The following is a 23,758-nucleotide window of genomic DNA, read 5'->3' on the forward strand; positions in this document are numbered from 1 at the left end:
GAGGCAAGCTGCATGGTCTTGCCTTTCACTGAGTTCTTGGGAGCACTGAAGCCAGCATGTGCTTCTCAGGTGATTGATTTTCTTATAACCCTTGGGTAATCCTGCTTTTTCCTAGAGCTGGGATTTCTGAACTAAATACACCTTGGTAATTACAAGGCAAGGTGATACTATTCCCATTTTACAGATTTGAAAACTGGGGTGCTGAGTAGTTAAGTAATTTGCCTGGGATCATCCAGCTACTCAGAGTTAGGAGATCTTCTTTCGTCTTCATGTTGCCTTTGTGTAAGATTCTTGAACTTTCCATTGTAATTTCAACTGATTATAGGCCACAATAAAACAAGCAATAAAATTCAGAAAATTAGATTGATCTAATTACTCAGCTGTTATGATGAGGCAATGAGTTAACCATAATTCATTGCACCTTCTAATTCAATCTAACAGAGTGTACAGCATAATTTGTACTGTACAAAGCAAGATCTACTGATGCCTCCTTAGTGTTAAGAGTAAAAAATAAAATAACTTATAGAAAAATAGTCTACCATTCCCCTACATTTATTTTTCTTTATCAGATCTGATTTCCATCTTAACTGTCACTTCTATAATTGTAAGTAAATTAATCTCTCAGAACCTCAGTTTTCTCACTCAAAATTAGATTTGTTTCAGATAATGCCCTATTGGTAGATATTTTGGTTGTTTTAACTTCCACTGTTAACCAGTAGCACAAAGCAAAAATAATACACCGAAGGTGAATGAGAAATAAAAATGCAAAAGCTTGGGGACACTTTTATTTACAAATTTTTAAAAGGGAACAGAATGTTTTAAAATGCACAAAAGATTATAAATACACATATACACACAACAGTACACAAATTACCTGTATTATTCAAAGCACAGTGACTGATTTAGTGTTTCCACAAAAAACCATGCTCACTATGAGCTTGCTTTTGTCCAGCTTGTGATTGGCCAAATGGCAATAGGCCTAATCACCTGGAGCCACGCTCTGTTAGGGAGAGGAGAGGGAAGAAGGTAAGGGACATGATTGACGCTCTAGAAACTTTTCATTAAATGCCTTAAAACCCATGGGCAAACATAGCCATTGTCAAAAGGGAACTCTTAGTGAAAGGTGTAGAGGTTGGGGACTAACATTTATTGAAATAGTTAGCACTCTATGTCAAATACTTAAGCTATGTATTTTGCATGCTGTTTCTTTAAATTTTTAGCCTACAGTATAGAATATTCCTGTATTCTTGAGGCTCAGATAAAGAGACTTGCTCAAGATTTCATGTCTGGCCGAAACCGGTTTGGCTCAGTGGTGGAGCGACGGTCTGTGGACTGAAGGGTCCCGGGTTCGATTCTGGTCAAGGGCATGTACCTTGGCTGCAGGTACATCCCCAGTAGGGGGTGTGCAGGAGGCAGCTGGTCGATGTTTCTCTCTCATCGACGTTTCTCTCTCTATCTCTCTCCCTTCCTCTCCGTAAAAAATCAATAAAAAAAAAAATATATATATATATATATATATATATATATATATATATATATATATATATTTTTTTTTTAAATTTCATGTCTGGTAAGTACTACAGCTGACTTCTGAATCACATTTGCCTGCCTTCAGAGCCCCTGTTCTTACCAGACTAGGATCACTACTACAGAAGGCCAGAACAGGAAACTCCTCATGACTCTTGATAGGCGTATTTAGATGGGTACCTACAAAGCAAGTTCATTACTGCCCTGCTTACCCTCCTAGCCAGTCATGTACAGAAAAGAAAAATAAAAAGAGGTACTGATTCTGACATAGAGTAGGGACTCAGAAAATCTTTACCAAGAAATAGATTAATGACTCTGTCTTTTTCTTTTTTTTCTCACCTTAGGATGTGTTTTTCTATTGAATTTAGGGAGATTGAGAGAATCATCGGTTGGTTGCCTCCTGTAAGGGCCCCGACTAGGGATTGAACCTACAACCTAGGTAGCTGCCTGACTGGGAATCAAACCCGCAGCCTTTTGGTGTATGGAATGTTGGTCCAACTGATTGAGTCACACTGACTAGGGCAGACAGTGTCTATTTTTAAAAACATCAGAACTGAGACATTTGAAGCGATTTGCCCAAAGTTACAGAGTTAATAAGTAGAAGAGCTCAGATTTGAATGTAGATCTGCCCATAAATAAAACTTGTGGTGTTTCTGTAACATGTTAAAGTTTGTCTTAGTTTGACACTTGCTCTCAATGTCCAAAATAACGTTACTTGTTTGAATTATAAAAATAGGGGAAGGTATATGCCTGAGCATAAATTGCTTTCTACTTAAGGTCTCTCTTATCGCTAACTTGCATTTCAGAAACCAGACCAGGTTTGAGGGACAGGAAACTAGAGTACAGTAATGTTAAAATTCATTTTCCTGTTCTCCTACAATACTTTGTATCTCCTTCTGTGAAAGCCTTTACCCAGGCGGCCTAATACCAGAAATAGGGATTATGTTTTTTCATTTTGCATTTATTGTAGCACCTAGAACACATTAAGTGACCTTAGATTTGACAAGGTCATGACACCAATAGTGCAAGCAACCAAAGAAAACAATAGCTAATTGTTTGGACTTGATCAAAATTGAAAACTTTTGAGCATCAAGAAAGCAAAAAGAGCTGAGACTGGTTTGGCTCAGTGGATAGAGCTTCGGCCTTCAGACTGAAAGGTCCCCAGTTCGATTCTGGTCAGGGCCATGTACTTTGGTTACAGGCACATCCCCAGTGTGGAGTGTGCAGGGGGCAGCTGATCGATGTCTCTCTCTCATCGATGTTTCTAACTCTCTATCCCTCTATCTTCCTCTCTGTAAAAAATCAATAAAATATATTAAAAAAAAAAAAAAAAAAAAGCAAAAAGACAACCCACAGAATGGGATAAAATATTTGCACATCATCTGTCTGATAAAGAACTTGTATCTAGAACATATCAAGAACTTTATAACCCAATAATAAAAGACAACCCAACTAAGAGGAATCTGAATAGACAGTTTTCCAAAGAAGATATATAAAAGGCTAATAAACACATAAAAAGGTGTTAGTATAACAAATCAGGGAAATGTAATCAAAACCACAATGAGATACCACTTTACACCCTTAGGATAACTATCGTAAAAAGGTCATATACTGCCCTGGCCTGTGTGGCTCAGTTGGTTGTATCTCCTGAGAGGTTTCCAGTTCGATCCCATTGTGGCCATGCAGGAGGTAGCTGATGGTTGTATTGTTCTCACATTGGTGTTTCTCTCTCTCCCTTTCCCTTCATCTCTCTATAAAAGCCAATAAAAAGTCTTTTTTTAAAAAAGATCAGATACTAACAAGTGTTGGCAAGGATATGGAGAAATTGAAACTCATATACTGCTGGAATAGTCACTTTGGAAAACAGCTTGGTCATTCCTCAAATGGTTTTTCTGTCTGTGACTTGCTTATACTGATACTAGAGGCCTGGTGCACGAAAATTTGTGCAAGAGTAGGCCTTCCTCCCCCGAGCTGCCAACACCAGCACTCAGGACCCAGGCTTCCCTCCTCCAGCCACCCATAGGCACCCGGGACCTAAGCTGGCTTCCCTCGGCCTGGCTTCTTCAGGAATGATGTCCGGAAGATGCCCTGTCTAATTAGCATATTACTCTTTTATTATTATAGATTTTTATTTGGGAATGCCAATCTTTTTTCTTTGCCTGACAGAAAGTATTTCTGACAGAATCCTACCCATTCTATAAGGCCCAACTCACATTCCAATTTTCCAAGCATGTATCCTTAGAAACAGTACTGCAAGGCTGTGTCTTTATTTGGTATTGCAAAATTGCCCCTCAAAATGCTTTAACTAATTTCCATTGTTTCAGATCCTTTCCAACACTTGATATTATCAAATTTTAAAATTGCTCAGTCTGATTGGTACGAAATTATATTTCATTTCTTTTACTTTCGTTTTGCTGATTACTAATGTGGTCAAACATCTTTTCCTTTTCTCCTTCTCCCTAGTCATTTGAGTTCTGTGAATTTCATGATTACATGCTATTGGCATATATTCATTTCCTTATTATTGATTAATGTGAATTCTATATTTTGGATATTAGTCCTTTACTAATGTGCTACAAGTCTCTTTTCTTTGTGATTTTTTTTTTAAAATATATTTTATTGATTTTGTACAGAGAGGAAGAGAAAGGGATAGAGAGTTAGAAACATCGATGAGAGAGAGTCATCGATCAGCTGCCTCTTGCACACCCCCTACTGGGGATATGCCCGCAACCAAGGTACATGCCCTTGACCGGAATCGAACTCGGGTCCCTTCAGTCCCCAAGCCGACGCTCTATCCATTGAGCCAAACCGGTCCCGGCCTTTGTGATTTTTTTTTTTAACTTTGGTTATAGCATCTTGTCATACAGATTTAAATTTTCATGAGTTAAATTAACATTCTGTGGTTTTTCTGTGGTTTTTCCTTTTGGTCCCATCTAAGAAATACTGTCTAATCCCAAAAATCAAGCATATATTCTTTGATTTTTTTCTAATAGTTTTAATGTTTTGTGTGTTTTTAAAATGTTTAGAGCTTTGGTCTTTCTAGAATTGGAGAAATGTGAGGTGAGGATCTTCATTTTCTTTTTTGTTTTGTTACACAGAAAACCAAGTATCCCAATATGTTTCGTTGAATCTGAGCAGGATTCTTCCCTTTACCAGATCTCTAAGCAGAATAAAAGAGTGGATTGACCTGGGAGGGAAAGGGCTTCATGGACCAAATCATCAATTTGGAGAATTTCATCATACTCTTTTACCTCTTTTTAGAAGAAAAATGCAGGAGGGCAGAAGTCATTGACCAAACAATCTGTAAAGTACTGAGTATCTCCCCATCTACCTTATAGATGGGGTGGGAGGAGTGGGAGGGGAGGGAAAGCAGCAGCAGCATACTCCTGGAGTGGCGATTGAAACAGAATAGGCCATCTGCTTTCCATTAAAATTTCTCCCATACTGGCATATAGGGAACTTGGGGGTATTTTTAGATTTGTAAAGGAATTTGCCCCCTGAGGAATAGCATACACATGGCCGTATGTCTTACCTACCTTGTTTCCCTGAAAATAAGATAGTGTCTTATATTAATTTTTGCTCCCAAAGATGCACTAGGTCTTATTTTCAGGGGATGTCTTATTTTTCCATGAAGAAGAATACGGTACACATTTATTGTTAAATGAAAATAAAGGAAATTTATTACCTGTATACGGTAGTACTGTAGTTGTCAACACAAACCAGACAAACTGTGAATCCTACAGTATCAAGAATTTACTCATTTATTCAATGACAATCATGTCATCATCTTCTGGAACATCATCATAACAATCCAATTCCTGAATTTCCTGGTGAATTTCTTGTGACTCCATTTCTTTCAGAATCAGTGGACCAAATCTCTCATGTTTAGCCTAGGTGGGGGGCATTATTTTGGGGGGGATGCCTTATATTTCACTCAGAAGGAAACCTGTAAGTAGGTCTTATTTTCGGAGGATGTCTTATTTTCGGGGAAACACGGTAGGAACAATTTTTTATTAGCTCTTACTAATAATAAATTCTTTTCATTTTTGGTAATGATATATATTACTTTTACATTAAAGACCTATCAAGTTTAAAATTACTCTGATTTTAGTAGCCTTCCTCAGCTAGAATGAATGGCCCACAGATTGCTGGTCTTTTATCTGGACGGGTAAATTCTCCCTGAATACGGTCCTGGAGCATAATTGATTGCTGGATAGTCCCCCCTTTCTTGTTACCTTGGGGAGTTGCCTTGCCCTAAGAACAGGGCTTCGCTTACACCCTTACAGTCCCCTGGGATTCCCTACTGGGAGGCTGGGTGGCTGGGCTACCTTAGGTGCTGGCCTGGTGGGCAGGTAAGAGCAGCGCTACCGAACCACTGCCAGCCTGGCTGCCCTGTATTCTCCACAGGGCACTCAGCAGCCCTGCCCCCAGCTAGTAGGAGGAATTCAGATCAGGCTTTTTTTCTGGAATGAACAGATTCAAGAGTCCATTTAATTTAGTTTCTTTTCCTCTGCCTATTAAAGGAAAGAAAAGAAAAGGGAATAAAAAAGCCCACAAGCCCTGCAGTTAGAACATTTCCATCTTACTCCATAGCCTTTCAGCTCACGGCAATAAAAATGAGATTTTGCTGTCAGGATGAATTGTTAGAGGCTCTGTCTCCTAAATATCTTTGTAGTTCCCTCTCTCCTTTTCAGTTGCTATTGTTTTAGATTTGCCTTTGGTCTACTGCAATAACTTCCTATCTGGTTCCTCTTTCTCTGGTCTCACCCACGCTGAATCCCTTTTTATGTGGCCGCTGGAGTAGTGTCTGTAAACTCCCCAGTTTAAAATCCTCCAATAGACTCCTGTTATTTCTTGACAATTTCCATACCTTAGCCTGGAATTCAGACCTCTTCACAATATATCCCCAACGTTTATCTTCATTTCCTATCCCCACCCCCATCATGCTGTAAACTCCAACATACTGAACTATTTGCCATTTCCCTAATATGGCATACATTTTCATGTCTTCATGCATGAAACAAATATATAGTTCTTTGTCCCCACCCTCACAAACCTCTGACAAACTCCTGCCACTCCTTTTAGGGCCAATTAAAATGTTTGTTCTTCTGAGGAGCCCTTCATTTTCAGCTCTCCCAGACCTGTTCTTCACTCCCTCCTCAGCATTCCACTAACACCCAAACATTATTATATATGTTGCTTATTGAATAATATAAATAACCTATATTATTACCCCCATTAGACCATAAGATTCTATGTAAAGAACCTAGCACCCTGCTTGGCACAGAAGATGCAGACTATGCTGATGTATAATGATGAAATCTGGGTTAGATCGCGTTAGACCTTCACTGATCACCTATCACCAGAGTTTTACATCGGTTCAATTTTTAAAAAAATATATATTTTATTGATTTTTTACAGAGAGGAAGGGAGAGAGATAGAGAGCTAGAAATGTCGATGGGAGAGTAACATCGACCAGCTGCCTCCTGCACACCCCCTACTGGGGATGTGCCCGCAACCAATGTACATGCCCTTGACCGGAATCGAACCCGGGACCTTTCAGTCCGCAGACCGACGCTCCACCACTGAGCCAAACCGGTTTCGGCAACATCGGTTCAATTTTTTAAAAACTGGGAAAAACACATCAGTAGAAGAATGAATGGGGCACGGGAAAATGGCGTTGTTTTAAGGGAAGTCTGGCCAAAGGTGGGCAGTCAGAACGGGTATCGATTGAAGGGATTGGGTCTGTTAAATTTGTGCAAGAGAAAGTTCAGGAGGAACAACTGATATCTCCATATTTCTGGAGGGATGTCCTAGAGCAGAGGGAGATGTGTTCTGTGAGGGTAGATCTAGGACCAGTGGTTGCAAAGGTGTTCAGGGTTAGATTCCTTTTAAGGTGGGTTTTTAGCTCATACTAAAGAATTTCTTAAATTCCAGAGCTCTCCAGCAAGAGCTTTGGCAGCCTGAAGAGGCTTGGGCACACCACCATTAGAAGGGTGTGCTGGCAGAGGCCAGGTGGCCAGCCGTCTGGGCCATTACAAAGGGTATTTCTGTACTGAGTGGCAAAGTGGACTCAGGTACCTCCAATGCCTCATCTAACTACAATATAATTCAGTGTCTGTGCGATGCTTTTCAGTAACACGAGCATAACCTATATTAAGATTGTAGGAATAGAATAGTTTTGTGTTTTTTTTTTTTTAACTTAACCATCTTTGACCAGATTGATTCTCTAGAATAGTTTCCTATATTCCTAGGTTTCGAAGCTGAAATAAAAGAATCTTAGCAAAGAAAACGGCAGCCAAATCCAGAGGCTTATGCTGAGGAAACGCATGTTTTGAGGAGGGGGGGGAGTTGGTAGGAATGGTCTTGATCTCTCACTCATCAGGCCTGGGTTCTGTGTCCACTCTGCTGGTTGTGTAAGATAAGCCTAAGCTTCAACATCCTCATCTCTAAAGTGGAGTGAAGCATTTCACAGAGTTAGGGTAAAGATTAAGTCAGATAAAGAAGTGCCTGGCACAGAGCATTCTAACTGCTTATCTTTCTCCCTTATTAGTCACTTCTCAAGGCCAGAGACCCTGTCGGATTTATTTCTTTTGTTTTGACTCTCTCATAGCTCCAGAATATAACCTCCCTGATAATCTCTTTATTGGCACCTATTCTCTACCTTATCTGTGCTAGGCACTAGAGATGCCAACACCATCAACAGAAGCAGCAAGATGAGTAAATTCAGCTGGGACAAGGAAACAAAAAATTCAAAACAAAACCAAGTTGTGGGGAGGAAGCCCAACTTACCCTTGCTGGACAGAGGGAGTTGGTGGGAGGGAAGGGATATTCTCTATTGGCCACACAAGACTATCGCCCAGCCCGCATTTGAGTTGAGATGCTTGCTTACCCAGGCCGGGGGTAGTGTGCTGGCAGGGCAGGGAGGGGGAAGGAAGAACTGACCAAGGGCCATTGTGTACAGACAAAGGAGACTTAGCTGTGCCTCCAAGGAGTTTACAGTTTGAGGGGTCAAGATAGGAAATATAAACAAACCACTGAAGTAGAGTGTAATAAGTTCTGTAATGGGGGGTGCAAGTGTCTTCAAATTTGTTCTCTTCTAAAGAACAGAAGCTATAGGTAGAGCTCGTGCAGTGTGAGGAGTCACTGTCAGAGCAGTCTGATGGAGGGAGCGTCTCAGGAAAGGAAGTGTTCTCTCTCAATAGCGATGTAAAGGCTGGAGTGTGTTGTGTAGAGGAGGCTCTAGTCCACATGTGAAGGTAAACCAGATGGCCTTTAAGTACTTCTAACCTCACCAGTCTGTGACCCCCAAGTCCATTCCTTTACCTTGGCCTGAGGATGTCACTTATAAAATGAAGAGGGTTGGGCTAAAGAACCTAATGTTTCTATTCTGTGCTATCTGCCAAATTTAAGTGAGTGAAATAAAATTCCACTTGGAGAACTTGATGGAAGATCCTATAATTGCTGATAAAGGGAAATGCACTATCTCTCACATGAACTTGAATAGAATCCAGGCATGAGACTGAATCACTTTGCTTCCCAGATTAAATCCCTAACTTTTTATTTTCCCCCCAATCCTCATCAGAGGATATTTTCACATTGATTTTTAGAGATAGTGGAAGGGAGGAGGAGAGACCGAGAGAGAGAAACATCAATGTGAGAGAGACACATAAATTGGTTGCCTCCCACATGGCCCCAACCAGGTCCAGGGATCGAGTCTGCCTCCCACATGGCCCCAACCAGGTCCAGGGATCGAGGTACATGCCCTCTACCGAATCGAACCTGGAACCCTTCCGTCTGCAGGCCAATGCTCTATCCACTGAGCCAGGAACTAAATCCCTGACTTTCTTCTACAGAAGTGGCAGACCTCCACATTGCTAATTAAGTGACAACAAGTTGGCTACCTCAGTTCTGAAATCAGAAAATGAATGGAGTCTGGGGAAGAGAGATTAATTTTCTTTGGAATTGGGAAGGATTTAGGAAAATGCATATTAACAAAGATACACTATTAAAGCTCAATATTTACAAATCCCAAAGAAGCTTTTAAGGATTTAGGGATTTATCTTTGACATTTAAAATCAACTTTTCATGGCTAGTCAAATACCAATGACATTTAAAAACTACAGAGAGCAGTGAGACAGGCACATACACATTGCTAGTGCAAGTGTAGATTGATAGTCTTTCTAGAAAGCAGTGTGACAAAATATGTGAAGACTGTTAGCCTGTCACTTCTTATCACCTTTTCCGCTCTAGCCCTGATCTGAGCCCCATCTCCTGTTGATGACAGATGTTTACAATGGCTTCTATGCTTCCCCTCTTACAGTCTCTTTTCAGCACAGCAATCGGAATGACCCTTTTCAAACGTAAGTCAGATCATGTTGTAATTCTGCTCAGTATCTCATGATGACTGCTCATTTCACTCAGAGTAAAAATTGAAGTTCTTACAGCTTATAGGGCCCTACATGAACTAACTTCTTCTACTACTTTATCTACTCTGACCTCTCCTACTACCATTGTCCCCCTCGCTTATTCCCCTCAGCCGAACTGGCCTCCTTGCTGTTCCTCAGACTTATCCTGTATTCTCAGAACTTAGGGCCTTTGCACTGACTGTTTCCTTTGCAGTGAGTGCTCTCTTTTCAGCCATGCTTGGTTAACTCTATTTCCTTCAGGTCTTAGTGAAAATCTTATCTTCTTAAGGTGTCTTATCTGGTTACCCTATTTAATAGTGCAATGCCCACCCTCAGCACCATTGCACTTCTGATGCCCTTTTCTTTTTCATAGCACTTAAGTCTGTGTTTGTTTATATTTTATCCACTGCCTTTCACACCATCTTAGAATCTAAGCTCCAAGAGGGCAGGGATCATAGTGTCGGCATAGAAAGAGACTCAGATATTTGTTGAATGGATGGGCTTTAAAAATACTAGCTGTCTTTTGACCTAGAAATTTCATTTCTAGAATTGGTTTCTAAAGAAATAGAGGTGCAGCTAAATATTTATTTAGGTTCCCATAGCTTATGTGTAACAAAGCAATGTAGCAAACAACCTAAACATCTAAAAATAGAATAATTCCATTGATTTGACTAAAAATGGAATATTATAAAGATATTAAAATGTTTTTGAAGAATGTGTAATTACATGGGGAAATCTTTATAATGTTAAAGTGTTGGAAGGCAGAATATAAAATTACATATATCCCTACCTCACACTTTATATAAAAAATGGATCAATGATTTAAATATTGAAGCCCAGACCATAAAACTCTTTGAAGAAAACATAAGGCTAAATCTCTATGACCTTGGATTTGGTGATGGATTCTTAGATATAACACCAAAAGCATGAGCACAAAAGAAAAAAATGGTACATTGGACTTCATCAAAATTTTAAAAATTTTGCACCAAAGGCATTATCAAGAAAGTGAAAAGATAACCCACTGAATGCGAGAAAATATTTGCAAATTATATATCTGGTAAGGGTTGACTATTCAGAATATATAAATTCAGTAACAAAATAACCCAAATTTTAAAATTAGCAAATGTTTTGAATAGAGACTTCTCTAAAGGGGATATACAAATGCCAGTAAGCATGTGGAAAGATGCTCACCTCATTAAGCATTAGAGAAATACAAATAAAAACCACAATGGAATACCACTTTACACCTTTTAGGATGCCTGTAATCAAAAGTAACTAGTGTTGATGAGGATGTGGAGAAATTGGAAACTTTATGCATTGCTTGCGGGAATGTAAAATCTCGCAGCCACTGTGAAAAACAATGTGATGGTTCCTTCAAAAAGCTAAGCATATAATCATTGTATGGCCCAGCAATTCTGCTCAGCATACGGTATACCCAAAAGAATTGAAAACAGGACTCAAAAAGGACTTGTATCCCAATGTTCATAGCAGCATTGTCCACAATAGCCAAAAGGCAAACAAAAACTTACATGTTCATCAACAGATGAATGGGTAAATAAAATGTGGCCCATACATAGAGTGGAATATTACTCGGGCGTAACAAGGAATAAAGTTCTGATCCATGCTACAACATGAATAGACCTTGAAAAACATACTAAGTGAGAGAAGCCAGACACAAAAGGACAAATAGTGTTTGATTTTGTTTATAGAGACAGAAAGTAGATTAGAGGTTAACGAGGGGCTACAGGGAGAGGGAATGGAAAGTTACTGCTTCATGGGTACAGAGTTTCTGTTTGGGGGTGATTAAAAAGTTTTAGAAACACATAATGGGGATAGTTGCACAACATTGTGAATATAATTAATACCACTGGATTATACACTCAAAATGACTAAAATCGCAAATTTTATTACATATATTTTACCACAATAAAAATTTAAAAAAAAACACACCTGTGTAAAATGTGCAGTGTTGGGCTGCACCTAGCTTATGCAGGTTCTCTAGAGCCAATTGTGAGCAACACTTCCCAACTACTCCTTCAGTGATGTCGGTAGCTTGAAATTGACCAAGGTAGGAGTATTTATATGATGAAACTTCACAAATGCTACAAAACAGAGCTTCACTTAAGTATGTACCTGCATACTACTAAATATATGCATATAAAAAATAGATAGGAAATTGTCTGGAAGGATAGATGCCAAACTGTTATTACCTCTAGGGAGAAGAATATTGTAGCCAGAATACAACAGAAAACTTATACTTTTTATCATACACATTTCTATATTGTTTCAACATTTTTACAGTGAGCATATAGACATATATTTCTTATACTGTGTTGTTGTTTTTTTAATGGATAGGAAAATCTGCATATGATGGGATTGCGGTGTGGTGGCTTTTCTTTAGGGAGGATAAAAGCTAATCACATATACTGTCTGATGTGGCCAATGAAGAGGCTGAAGGCCAAGCCTGGGACCTGGATTCTGTTTCCTCGGAAATATGCTTTGCTTCTTGCCCAACTAAATGGAGCTTTTCTTGTCTCTTTGTAGGTTACCCCACAGCCTATCCAGCAGCAGCCCCTGCCTACAACCCCAGCCTGTACCCCACCAATAGCCCCAGCTACGCTCCAGGTAAGGAGAAAGTAGAGAAAGTAGTGGTGAGGGGGGTAGGAAGTGGGATCTATTGAGAAAAACAGACCCACCTCCTGGCTTTTCCCTGTTCTTAATTACTCTGGGCTCAGCCTGTACAATATGATTCTCCTGGGAGTTCCCTCTGAGAACTGGGCAGTTCAGCCTTAGGGTGGGGGCAGGAGCAGAATCTCCTCCATTTTACTTGGGGCTTAAGATTGACGCATTTCTCCTCTGTTGGAATATCTGAGACATGCATCCTTCTCACAGAACCTTGTCTGCTCTCCCAAACAATGTCTAAATCCACCATTCTTTGCTCAGTTGCCTCTGAAGGTGTCATTAGAAACACACACACAATCTCTCACTCTCTCTCTCTCTCACACACACACACACACTGACAGACACACCTCTCTCTCTCTCTCTCTCTCTCTCTCTCTCTCTCTCTCTCTCACACACACACACACACACACACACAGACACACACACACACACAAACACTCTCTCTCTCTTTCTCTATCACACACACACACACACACACACACACTTACTTTCTGGGTGTGTGTGGATTTGGAAGAGAGTGAGAGACTTGCCACCAGGGGATAAAGAGCTGGTTTTCAAGCTGCGGCAAATGACTTGTTTTTCAAAAATCATGAAGAGCCAACACTCCTTGGATGGAAGTTGAAATAGGTTTGGAAATGTTGAAAACGTCCTAGTTTGGGCTAGGAGCAGTACCGAGGTATCCTCACTGACCTCACTTCCACACGCGGCTGGTGCTTTAACACTCGAGGGGCAGGAGGAAGAGTGTGGGCTCTGCAGTTAGTCCCGGGTTTGAATCCTGATCACTCAGCTCACTAGTTGTGAGGCCTTGGACAAGTTACCTGACATCTCTGAGAAATGTGCTGCCCACCTCAGGGTTGTAGATGTTTTATGTAAGCTCCTCTTCATTTACTCAGCAAGAATTTGTTGGTTGAATGTCTTCCCCACCGGGATGGAGAGAAAGAAAGGACGCCACCCTTGCCTCAGTGGCTCCCCGTCCGTTTGGCGGATGAACAGATTCTGGGTGTGCAGCGTGATGAGGATTGTGGAAGGAATACAGATAAGAGGAGAAAAGGCAGAGAAGGGAACGACAGTCTGCCGGAGATGAGAAGTGTGGGAGAGGCTTGAAGAATAAGAGTGTAGCGTTGGAGGCCCAGCTGAGGGTGGAGGCCGTGAATCTGTCCAGACTCTGTTCCCCAGGCCTGGGCTATTTCCGCAGGATGTTCAGAACTTGTGGTGAGAGATTGTGGAATTGTTTTAGGATTACTTTGGCCAGAAAGTAGAGGATAGGAAATAAATAGCTAGAATTTGTTGAATGGTTCCTATGCTCCAGGGACTATTTTGAGCTCCTTATGGACATTAACTTCGTTTATATCACAACAAACCTTTGAGGTTAGTACTGTTGCTATTCCCATTTTTCCAACTGGGAAAACTAAAACTTTAGAAGTCAGGCAACCAGCCCAAGATCCAAGCCCAGGCGTCCTGCCACCACACCTGCATGTGCTCTTAACCACACATTTCACTAGGACCTGGCCAGAAAAAATCGAGGGTTAGACTAGAGCAGCCAGACCAGAGCGCGAAGGGAGAGCAGATGGAAGGAGCTGAGCTTGGGGGTGGGGTGGGGGGAGCAGACATTGGAAAGCTCTTGGCACGTATAAAGCACCAATTAAACTTTAGTTTTAAAACAAAGTATCAGCCCTCATCAAACTTGATTTTCCCCAATTTTGAAAAGCCAACATATTTCTAAGCTGTGACTAAACCAACCCAAATCATTTTCTCAGAAACCTACAAAATCCATTAGAGAGGGTGGGATGAGCTGGTTGTGTCAGAAAGCCCCAAACCGGGGAGACCAAGGCTGTACACATCCTGGCCGCCTGGTCTGTTTCATATTCGGGAGGCTGGCGTCTGGCTCCCCAGGCTGCGGACTGCAGTGGGGAGCTCCTGCTGCAGGGAACTGGCTGGCTCAAGGACAGAGCGGACACTGTCGGTTACTTCCAGCTTCCTGCCAGCGCCTGCCACTTGTGATGCTGAGAGTTGCCTGTGGGATAGAAACCTGCAAAGGAGCCAGGCTCTCAGATTTAAATTTCTCTCCGCTTCTTCAAGGAGACCAAAAAGTTGCTTTAGAGAGAGCTATTTTTAGCAGCTCTGAGTACCCTCATATGTCATCTGTCCAGGATACAGGGCAGCATTTCAATGGTCTGAAGGCAGTGTAGGTACTTGGAGCTTTCCCTCCCCCAAGCTCTTAATGACTTTGGGGATCTTATTGAAGAACTATATGGCCCCCCAAGAAGCAAGAGCCAACTGACACTTGTTTTCGGAATCTGGAGGCCAAATGATGTGTCATGTTGTTATATTAATGGTAATCTGACTTGAAAGTGAAAGGAAAGGATAAGTGGGATAATGGATAAGATAAGGATGAAATACTGTCTCACAAGAAATCTGTTTTATAAATCATTTTCATCGATTGTTTCACTTGATTTCATAGCAACCTTGTAAAGTGCAAATTTTTCCTATTTGACGTGTGATGATCCTGGGGAAAGGATTTGTGTTTACTGAACACCTGTCATCTTCCAGACACTGTGCAGGGCATGGCACACTTTCATTCTACCTTAGTCTTGTAAGGTAGAGCTTCTTGTCTCCAGTTTTGCTCAGGGAGTTAAATAACTTGTCCAAAGCTGCTCAGCTAAAAAGCAATGGAGCTGGGATTCAAACCCAACCTGTTTGAGCCCACAGCCCGTGCTCCTCCTCCTGCACCACATTTCCCAGAGGCCTCAGGGCGGGAAATGCCTTTGCATTTGCTGTAGCTCTCGCGGGCTTTACAGAGAGCTCTTCGGAGGCCAAAATGATGATTTTGTGCCTGAACCTTCATGTCCTCTAGCACATAATCTCTGTCAGAGGTAAAGTCCCTCTGCAGTACTTGGGGGAAATGAAATTTATTCTTAGCATGGACAGGCAAAGCGTGGGACCCCGGTCTTATTCACCTCCAGGCCGCTTCTGAGTCAGCTGCTGGGAGAGGTCATCGCATCCAAGGAGGTGCCCTCAGTGAGTGGGCTTTTCTGGATGGCAAGTCTGTCACTCCCCTCCGGGGTGGAGGCACGTCGCACCCTCTGCACTCTGTTTCTTGTGTAGCTTGGGGTAAACTGCTAACTTGAGACAAAGTCTGTTTTTTATAACTGCAATGTGTACTACTTTGCACAGATTCTTAGTGGTAATTTCAACTAACATTTCTATCCAACAGAGTTTCAGTTCCTGCATTCAGCTTATGGTAGGAGAGCTATTTTTCCTCATATGTATTATGGCCTATGAATGTGTTATCTCGTAACAACGGTAGACCCCCTCTCCTGCCCTTCCCAAATCCCATCCCCTAGGCTTGGGCTCCCCCAGGTGGCTCAGCAGCAGTTCCTAAAGCATGCAGGAACATGTATGATGGTGCAAAATCATGGGTTGGAGACACACATGAACCGTCCCCAGGGTAGCAGTGAAGGATCATGGCACTAAAAGGCGTCTCTCCCCTTCCTCACCTCCGGAGTCCCATCTGACCCACGTCAGAAACCTTCACCATAACTGGCTGCTAAGTCCAAACAAGCGAAACAAAAATTTTGGGCTGCTATGGCTCCTTGTTGGCTTTGAGGCAGCCTCTTGGAGGAGTACCTGGATTATGCCTATAAGAACCAAAAGCAAAACAAAAACAGCCCCCAGATCAGATTCTTCATCTCCGTCAGCAGTCTGACATGTTTGAAGAACTGGTTGACTTGAGATAAAATCCGTTTCCTTCACCCAGATCTTGAGCTCTGGATCCTTTCCAGGGCATTTTCCTGAATGGAGAGAGGTGAGGGTCAAGTGTGCCAACATGAGTGAGAGACCAGAGCTGGGTTCTCTGGGGAGTGTGGACTCCAGGCCCAAGGCACCACAGGAACTTATGGGCACCTGTGAGGGTCCCAGCAATGTAACTTGACTAGGTCCTTTATGTCATAGACAGGAAGGGACCATGGGAGGGACTTGCCACTTTCACCACCCTCACCTGGGCTGCTCAGGACAGTGTTTTTGTAAAATTTCTGCACACCTTCTCAACTTTTACCCTTAAATTACTTGGGTGCTGAATATTGAATTTGTGTGTGGCGCATCTTTCAGAAGATGAGCTGTGAAAATTTCTCTTTGCCACTGTCGTGTGCTGCGTGATCTTGGGCAATTTGCTAATGTCTTCAGGCTATAGGTAATATGTCTTATTCCAGATGATCTCTGAGGTCCGTTTAAATGCTAACAGCCGGTCCTCTTAAATTTTTATTATTTCAATTTTGCTAGTTATAGACTTGTTTCTCCTATCCTTTATCGGGAGTCACTTGTTTGCCTCAGGATGTATAAACTTGGACAGAGGACTCAATAAAAAGTGGGAGGCACTCTCATGCTCCCCCATCCCTCCAGTTATAGCATCCACAGTTCTGTTCCAGGCCCAAGCTGTCCTTTGAACCTACAAAGACCAGTAAGACAGGGGCCCTGTTATCAGTGAGCTCCCAGTTTAGTAGCAGAGACAGAGAAGCCAGCTTCTAAGAATTATAGTGACCAGAAAATAGTGGACCGTATGGGATCTGTGGGGGGGCTGTGGTCAAGGAGTGGGGGAAAGAAAAGTCTAATAGTACAGATGGATGAGTCTTTAGCTCATGATTAATGAATCAATAAATGTTTACCAGTTAGCACTTGGGGAAAGACTGGGCCAGGAAGGGCGACCATTGTCAGCAAAAATACAGAGATGTGACGTTCCTTGGCACCTTCTGGGAATGATAAACAGGTTTGTGTGGCGGTGCAGGGTTAGAGAATGAGAACAAGAGATCATAGGTCTAGAGAGTCATAGGACTAGATCATATGAGGCATGGAACGCCACACAAGGAGTTCAGCCTGTAGGCATTGGACCTCTGTGGAATGTTTAAAAAAAAAAAAAAAGGGTTTGTGATTCGGTTTGGTTCTTAGAAATAGCACTCTGAGTACAGCTTGGAGATTACAGTTGCCAGGTTTAAAAACAAACAGAACAGTGAGGAAGAAATGGCAGGAGTTCAGGTGAAAGATGAGAGAGCTTAAATTAGAGCTCTGTGGGATAGAAGAGTAAACGGGTATCAGGATTAGAAACTGTAAGACCGGGTGATACTTATGTTTTTTTAATATTTAAAAAAGTGATTTATAGAGAAAGGGGAAGGGAGAGGGAGAGAGAAACATAAACTGGCTGCCTCCCAGGCATGCACCCTTACAGGAATGGAACTGACAACCTTTCAGTGCTCAGGACGACGCCCCAACCACTGAGCCACGCCGGCCAGGGCTCTGACACTTTATTTTTGATCCTCACATCAATACTATGAAGTGATGGGGAAGGACTATTATTGCCATTTTAGAAGACAACAAAATGGAAGTTTAGAAAGGTTGTGACTTGCCCAAGGTCTCACAGTTAATAAGTGGCACAGCCCAGGCTAGAATTCAGATTTCCTGACTTACTACATTGTTCAGGATGGTGGTCCCTTGCTGCCTCTCCTCCTTGTGAGTGTGCTTAGCAGACTGTTAAGTGTCAGAGGGCACGAGGGCCCCGTATCCAGGGAAGTGAACAACCCAGCACGTGGATGTGGGCAGCATGCTGTGACTGGGCCATGGCCCTTCACTGCCAAGGGTTCTCTCTCTCTCTCTCTTTCTCTCATTCTCTCACTCTTGCTCTCTCCTTTTTAAATTGAGGAATAATACATATACTATAGTATATACAGTGCACTAGTCTCAAATGGACAGCTCAGTAATATTTGACATATGTATACATTTTGTTTAACTACCACCCGGTTCAAAATACAGAAACCTTCCTAGGAGTTGGTACCTTTCATGGCACCCAGGAGCAAACGAGCCTGTCAGAGCAACCTCCTCTGAAAGGTCCGTTGGGTTGTGTTCATCCCACAACTGAGCTCGGAATCACTAACACCAACAGAACGGGCACTTTCCTCTTCCTTTGGAGGAGGAAGATCATAGGGCACAACGAATGAGGAAGCCAAGCTGACAGCTAACATTCTTTGTTGGTTTTAGTCTTCCTGTTTATCCAGTTATTTAAATTATTAAGTATTTAAAAACATAAAGAACTATATTTGTTTTCTTCATAATGAAACCAGAAGATACTCATTCTTCAGGAACATGTACAGTTTGGTTCACTTGATCACTTGGGAAAGACATAATCAAAGGCACAGTTGCACTTGCTTCTTTCCTGGTTAATCTGAAACATTATTTTCTGTGTGTAATGCTGTCTTGTTCACTCTCTGGTTGGCGTGTGGCTGTGTTGCATCCCCCGCTAGACCATAAGTACCTTGTGTGCGGTGACCATGACCCACGTGTGTTCCTGTCCACCGTGGCGCTCCCCTCAGTGCTGAGCTCAGTAGGCCTCAGTCACTCTTTGGTCAATTTTGATTTATTTACTCTGTCACACAGTCCTTCAGGCTAATGTCAGGCTTTTGGCTTATGATGAAAATTACGGCACAGAATTCACCACTCGGGGAAACAGCTGGACCTCCAAATTCTCCAAATTTTCTGCAGCCAAATCCAGGCCTCCTGATAGTCCCTGTGAGGTCTTGAGGGCATGGACTTGTCTTTTTAGGGAGCTGTTTTGGGTGGGCAGAGCTATCCAGCCACATGGAGTGGCAGGTTCTAAATTTAGAGACATCTTGATAAGATTTTTCAGCACTAATTGGATCCTTTATTACTCCCCAACCCCCACTCGCCCCTATCCCATAAAAAGAAATCCAAGAGAATTATTTAAAACTGACTGCCCTCTCTACATTGTCTGCAAAGCCATGTCTTGATGTCCAGCAGAGGCCCTGGACTCTGCATGGGATTCTGTTGAATCTCCATTTCTTTGGCCAGAATTATCCTTTTAGTGTCACCTCCCTGCCCATGATTTCCTTCTCATTTCTCAGCATCCACTGAATATATTGAGGGCCATTAATGCAAGCTCAGGGTCAGCCCACAACAGCTACATGTATAGCCTTGGATCAGCAAAAACAGCAGTCCTTGACTTCCTCCTCTGGGCCTGGTATCTCATGACCGAAGGAGCTGAGACTCTCCCGTTCCTCAGACAGGCGGGGTTCTGGGACCTCCTGGAGGTGGGCTCTCCTTTCCTGGTGGGATTAGCGTGTACAGGCACACTGTCCTTTCTTAGCACCCTGTCTTACTTAGCCCCTTGTTAAAATGTTTCAACGCAGCCCCACCTTCTTCTAATATTCTTTAAAATTCCCATACACATCACTCCCAAGACCTTATTTGAATAGAAGAGATACTGTTAAAATAATTATTTTTACTCTAAGTAGCAATTTGTGTCAGAATGTTTCTCCTCTAGTATTTGAAAGTATATCAAGGGAAATATCTAAAATGTTAGGCATTTCCCCCCTTTGAAACCCTATTTCCTCTCTCCTTCCCCACAGGATACCATGAAGGTAAGTTTTTTTGTGTTTTTTTTTTTTTTTTTTTTTTTTTTTAAGTTTTATTCCCACTTCTAGAACATATGAAGCATCATCCTTCACATTTTTCAAGCTGAGCTTTGAGTCAGCCTGGCAAGTCTCTGTAAATTTCTTTCAAACTGGGCCTCATCTCTGTTTCACACCTACTCAGGTTTGACATTTACTTTCTTTTCTTTTTTTTTAAATATTGATTTCAGAGAGGAAGGGAGAAGGAGAGAGAGAGAGAGATAGAAACATCAAGGATGAGAGAGAATCATTGATCAGCTGCCTCCTGCATGCCTCCTACTGGGGATGGAGCCCACAACCCAGGCATGTCCCCTGACCGGGAATAGAATTTCAACCTCCAGGTTCATAGGTTGACACTCAACCACTGAGCCACACCAGCAGGCAACATTTACTTTTTTTAATGGCCCAAAAGATCATCTCTAATTCACGAGGAGATATCTCAAAGTGAGGGAGGCACCAGTAGCACCTCAACAGGAGGTATAAAGGGTGTGCAAGCCATTTGTCTGTCTGGCCCTGGCTGGGTATATATGAGGAATTAGCAGGGAGTGCCCCACTGGCCAGCATGGGCCCTCTAAGCTGCCAAAGCTCATTCCCTTTAAAAGAGATGGCAGTCTAGCAAGGTTCATGTCATATGGTAATTATTTGGGGGTTCTCTCTTTGAAAGCAACTTATTAAATCCAACTCCAGATGAGATTTCAGGCTTAAAGAAAGAGTACTCAGTTGATCTGGCTCAATAGACAGTCATCAAAGGCTCTGAGTTGCTACACACTCATGAGAAAGTGGCTAAGGAATAGTCCAGGACCTCAGGCCAGAGTGCCACACAGGAGGCAATATTCACAGGCGTCTTTGTGGTTTTGGTAGTGGGTAGAAAATTTAGACTCCTAATTTGATATAAATTCAGATTTCCTGGGGTTCACTTCATTTGGAAGCTCACTTTAGCACTCCTCTTAAAAACCACCCAGCTCAGAAAGGCTGGACCGTCCTGTGTGTCTGAACAGGCCCCTTGAGTTATATGTTTCCGTCCAGCCCAAGACCCTTACTTTGTGTCTGTGATTGGTGGTGCCCACTTCTTATTTCTGCCTAATGCCATTCTTGTGTCTTCCCTTAAGCAACTCTGCTGATGAAACAGGCCTGGCCACAGAACTCGACTTCCTGTGGCACTGAAGGCACCTTCCACCTCCCAGTGGACACCGGGACCGAGAACCGAACTTACCAAGCATCCTCTGCGGCTTTCAGTAAATACAGCCTGTCTCCTCCTTTCCTGTTCCCCTTGGCTGGGACTGATTTGTCTCTTAGGAAGAGAGGAAAGGGAACTTTTAAAAGTGATGTTTATACGACACTATTTTAGGAGGTTCTCTCACTCACACAAAAAACTGGCCTTCCTCACATAGGCAAGGTCATCCTCTTTGATCATGCAACCAGCTTTGGGAGACACAAAGCAGTGAGGGGGAGAGAACGAAGTGCTCATCTGGCCAACACGTTTGATGAGGGAAGGACTGTTACTATGTTTCAGGGGAAAGGACAGAGGGGACATTTGAACACCTGCATGTGGACCTTTAGACAGAGCGGGCTCCTCAGCTAAGCTAGCACAGGGGTTCTCACCCCGGGTACTGTGGCATCTGGGTCAGATCACCCTTGTTGGGGAGCTTAGCTGCATCCCTGACCTCTCCTCCTGGGTTCCAGTAGCAAACCCTCTTGATGGCCATCAAAAATGTCTCTAAACGTTGCTAAATATCCCTCAGGAGACCAGATTGCCTCTGCCTGAGAAATACTATGCTCATTAAGCTGCACTGTGGGAGTAAAGTATGTGCGTGGAGTCCTCAGGGAGGGCAGACACGCTCTGGCCAGTCAGATTGTCGCATTCATCTCGAGGCTCAGTGAGGTGTCTGGTGGTTTTACCTTCACATCTGATTTTTAACGCAAAATGGCTCCGCTGTGTAAAATGAGGATCAAAGTTGAGAAGTTAGTGGCATTTTGACTCTTCGTAAGTAGTTATGTTGGAGCTGTCCAAAGAGGAACGGCTGGCCTTGGATGTGGTGAGTGCCTGTCTGCAGTTGTCCTAGCAGGGGGCTGGACAAGAACTGGGCGGGAGGTTGCAGACTAGGCCCCATAGTATGTGATTCAGTGGCTTGTTAATCTATTACGTATGTAGGTCAGAAGAGTACATGGTATGTTCTTTTTCTTTAAAATACCCAGTGTCATGTCTTCTTACTTATCAGTGCTCCTAGATATCAACATCAACTGATGTTCATATGTAGCATAGCTCTCACCTTTTGGAAACTACTTTCATATCACCCTCATTTAATCTATACGGTAATCCTATTATTTGGGTAGATTTTTAATCTGAGTTTGAAAGCTAAGGCTCAAAAAGGTAATATACCTGTTGCTATCCAATTAGTAAGCAGTACAACTACAAGAAGGTATCTCCATGGTTAAGTTGCTATTCCTTTTTTTTTTTTTAATCTTCACCCAGGGATATGTTTTGAGAGAGAGAGGGGAAAGTGGGGGAGGGGGAGGGAAACATCAATCAGCTGCCTCCTGTACATGCCTGACAGGGAATTGAACCTGCAACCTAGGTATGTAGCCTGACGGAGAATCGAACCCTCAATCTTTTGGTGTATGGGACAACGCTCCAACCAACTGAGCCACCCGGCCAGAGCACTATTACTTTGTTTTCATGAGATGAATTGTACTCTCTAAGAGAGCGGTGGCAGCAGTAGGAAATTTTTCCAGATACCCGTGGCATTATATATATGTACATGTATATGTGGCATATACATACATATTCTCTCTCATATCTATATGTATGTATGTATGTAGATGCTTATTGACACGTCTACTGTAGTGTGGCAGAAAGAGCCTGGAGTGGAAGACCAAAAGAGTTGGATTTTAGATTTGGTTGTGTGTAACTTTGGATAATTCTTTCCACATTTTGGACCTTGGTTTTTACAACTGCAAAATAAGGGAACTGGACTAGGTCATCTTTAAGGTTCTCTCCAGCTGATTAGACTCCTGATTCTCATACTCAATATCTTCTACTCCAGCAGGGACCTCCTCCCTAGTTGCCCTGACCAATAGTTGGCCCACTAGCCATTGCTCACACATCTCCAGGTATGGGGTACACACATTCCCTTCAGAGACAGCCCTTTCCACAGTGAGAAAGTCTGAATATTAGAAGGCCTTGCCTTCTATGTTGAAATCTTCCTGCAGTCCCATTGAAATATCCAGTATCCTACTACCCTCTCACAGTTTATCATAGTCCCCTCTCTTTTAAGCAAGTAACATATGAACCTGTGTAAATTTTAAATAGAGGTGGAATTAACTGGCCCATACCTACACCCATCAGGGTTCCTCCCAGCACACAGATTTCGTGGCTTCTAAGGCCACAGAAAATTCAGGGCACTTGGACAAATTTAGTTACTTGCTAAGCCTGTTTGTAACTAGGTCTCCCTCCTACTTATTCAGTACTCCCTTGTTCATCTACCAAGGAGACTTGAGGGTCAAGGCAAGAATCAGATGCAGAGCTTTGCCCAGACATATAAATCTAGTGGTCAATAAACCGATTAGTCTAAGAGGCATCCTTGATGTGAGGATCAATGCCTTTGAGGGTAGAGGGCTCTACAGCTGGAGAAGATTATGACAGTGCAAAAGGATTGACAAGAGGACTTGCTAGTGTACTCACTCTCTTTA

The 23,758-nt window shown here is 42.5% G+C and overlaps 1 protein-coding gene across 6 annotated transcripts in view; it reads left to right on the top strand.

Moving 5' to 3' along the window:
- The window catches only part of FAM168A (family with sequence similarity 168 member A), a 124,633-nt gene that overhangs the window by 86,854 nt on the left and 14,021 nt on the right, over positions 1-23,758 (top strand). For 2 of the 6 annotated variants that reach the window (XM_084893434.1, XM_084893435.1), the window contains exons 3-5: positions 12,480-12,560; positions 15,832-15,858; positions 21,178-21,303. In XM_084893434.1, coding sequence (XP_084749560.1) covers positions 12,480-12,560; positions 15,832-15,858; positions 21,178-21,303 — 234 coding nt within the window. The remainder of the gene's footprint in view (positions 1-12,479; positions 12,561-15,831; positions 15,859-21,177; positions 21,304-23,758) is intronic. The other 4 variants (XM_084893436.1, XM_084893437.1, XM_084893438.1 and 1 more) reach the window with 3 other exon arrangements.

The sequence above is a fragment of the Pipistrellus hanaki genome (assembly GCF_964339955.1).
Source record: "Pipistrellus hanaki genome assembly, chromosome: 9".
Taxonomy (NCBI): domain Eukaryota; kingdom Metazoa; phylum Chordata; class Mammalia; order Chiroptera; family Vespertilionidae; genus Pipistrellus; species Pipistrellus hanaki.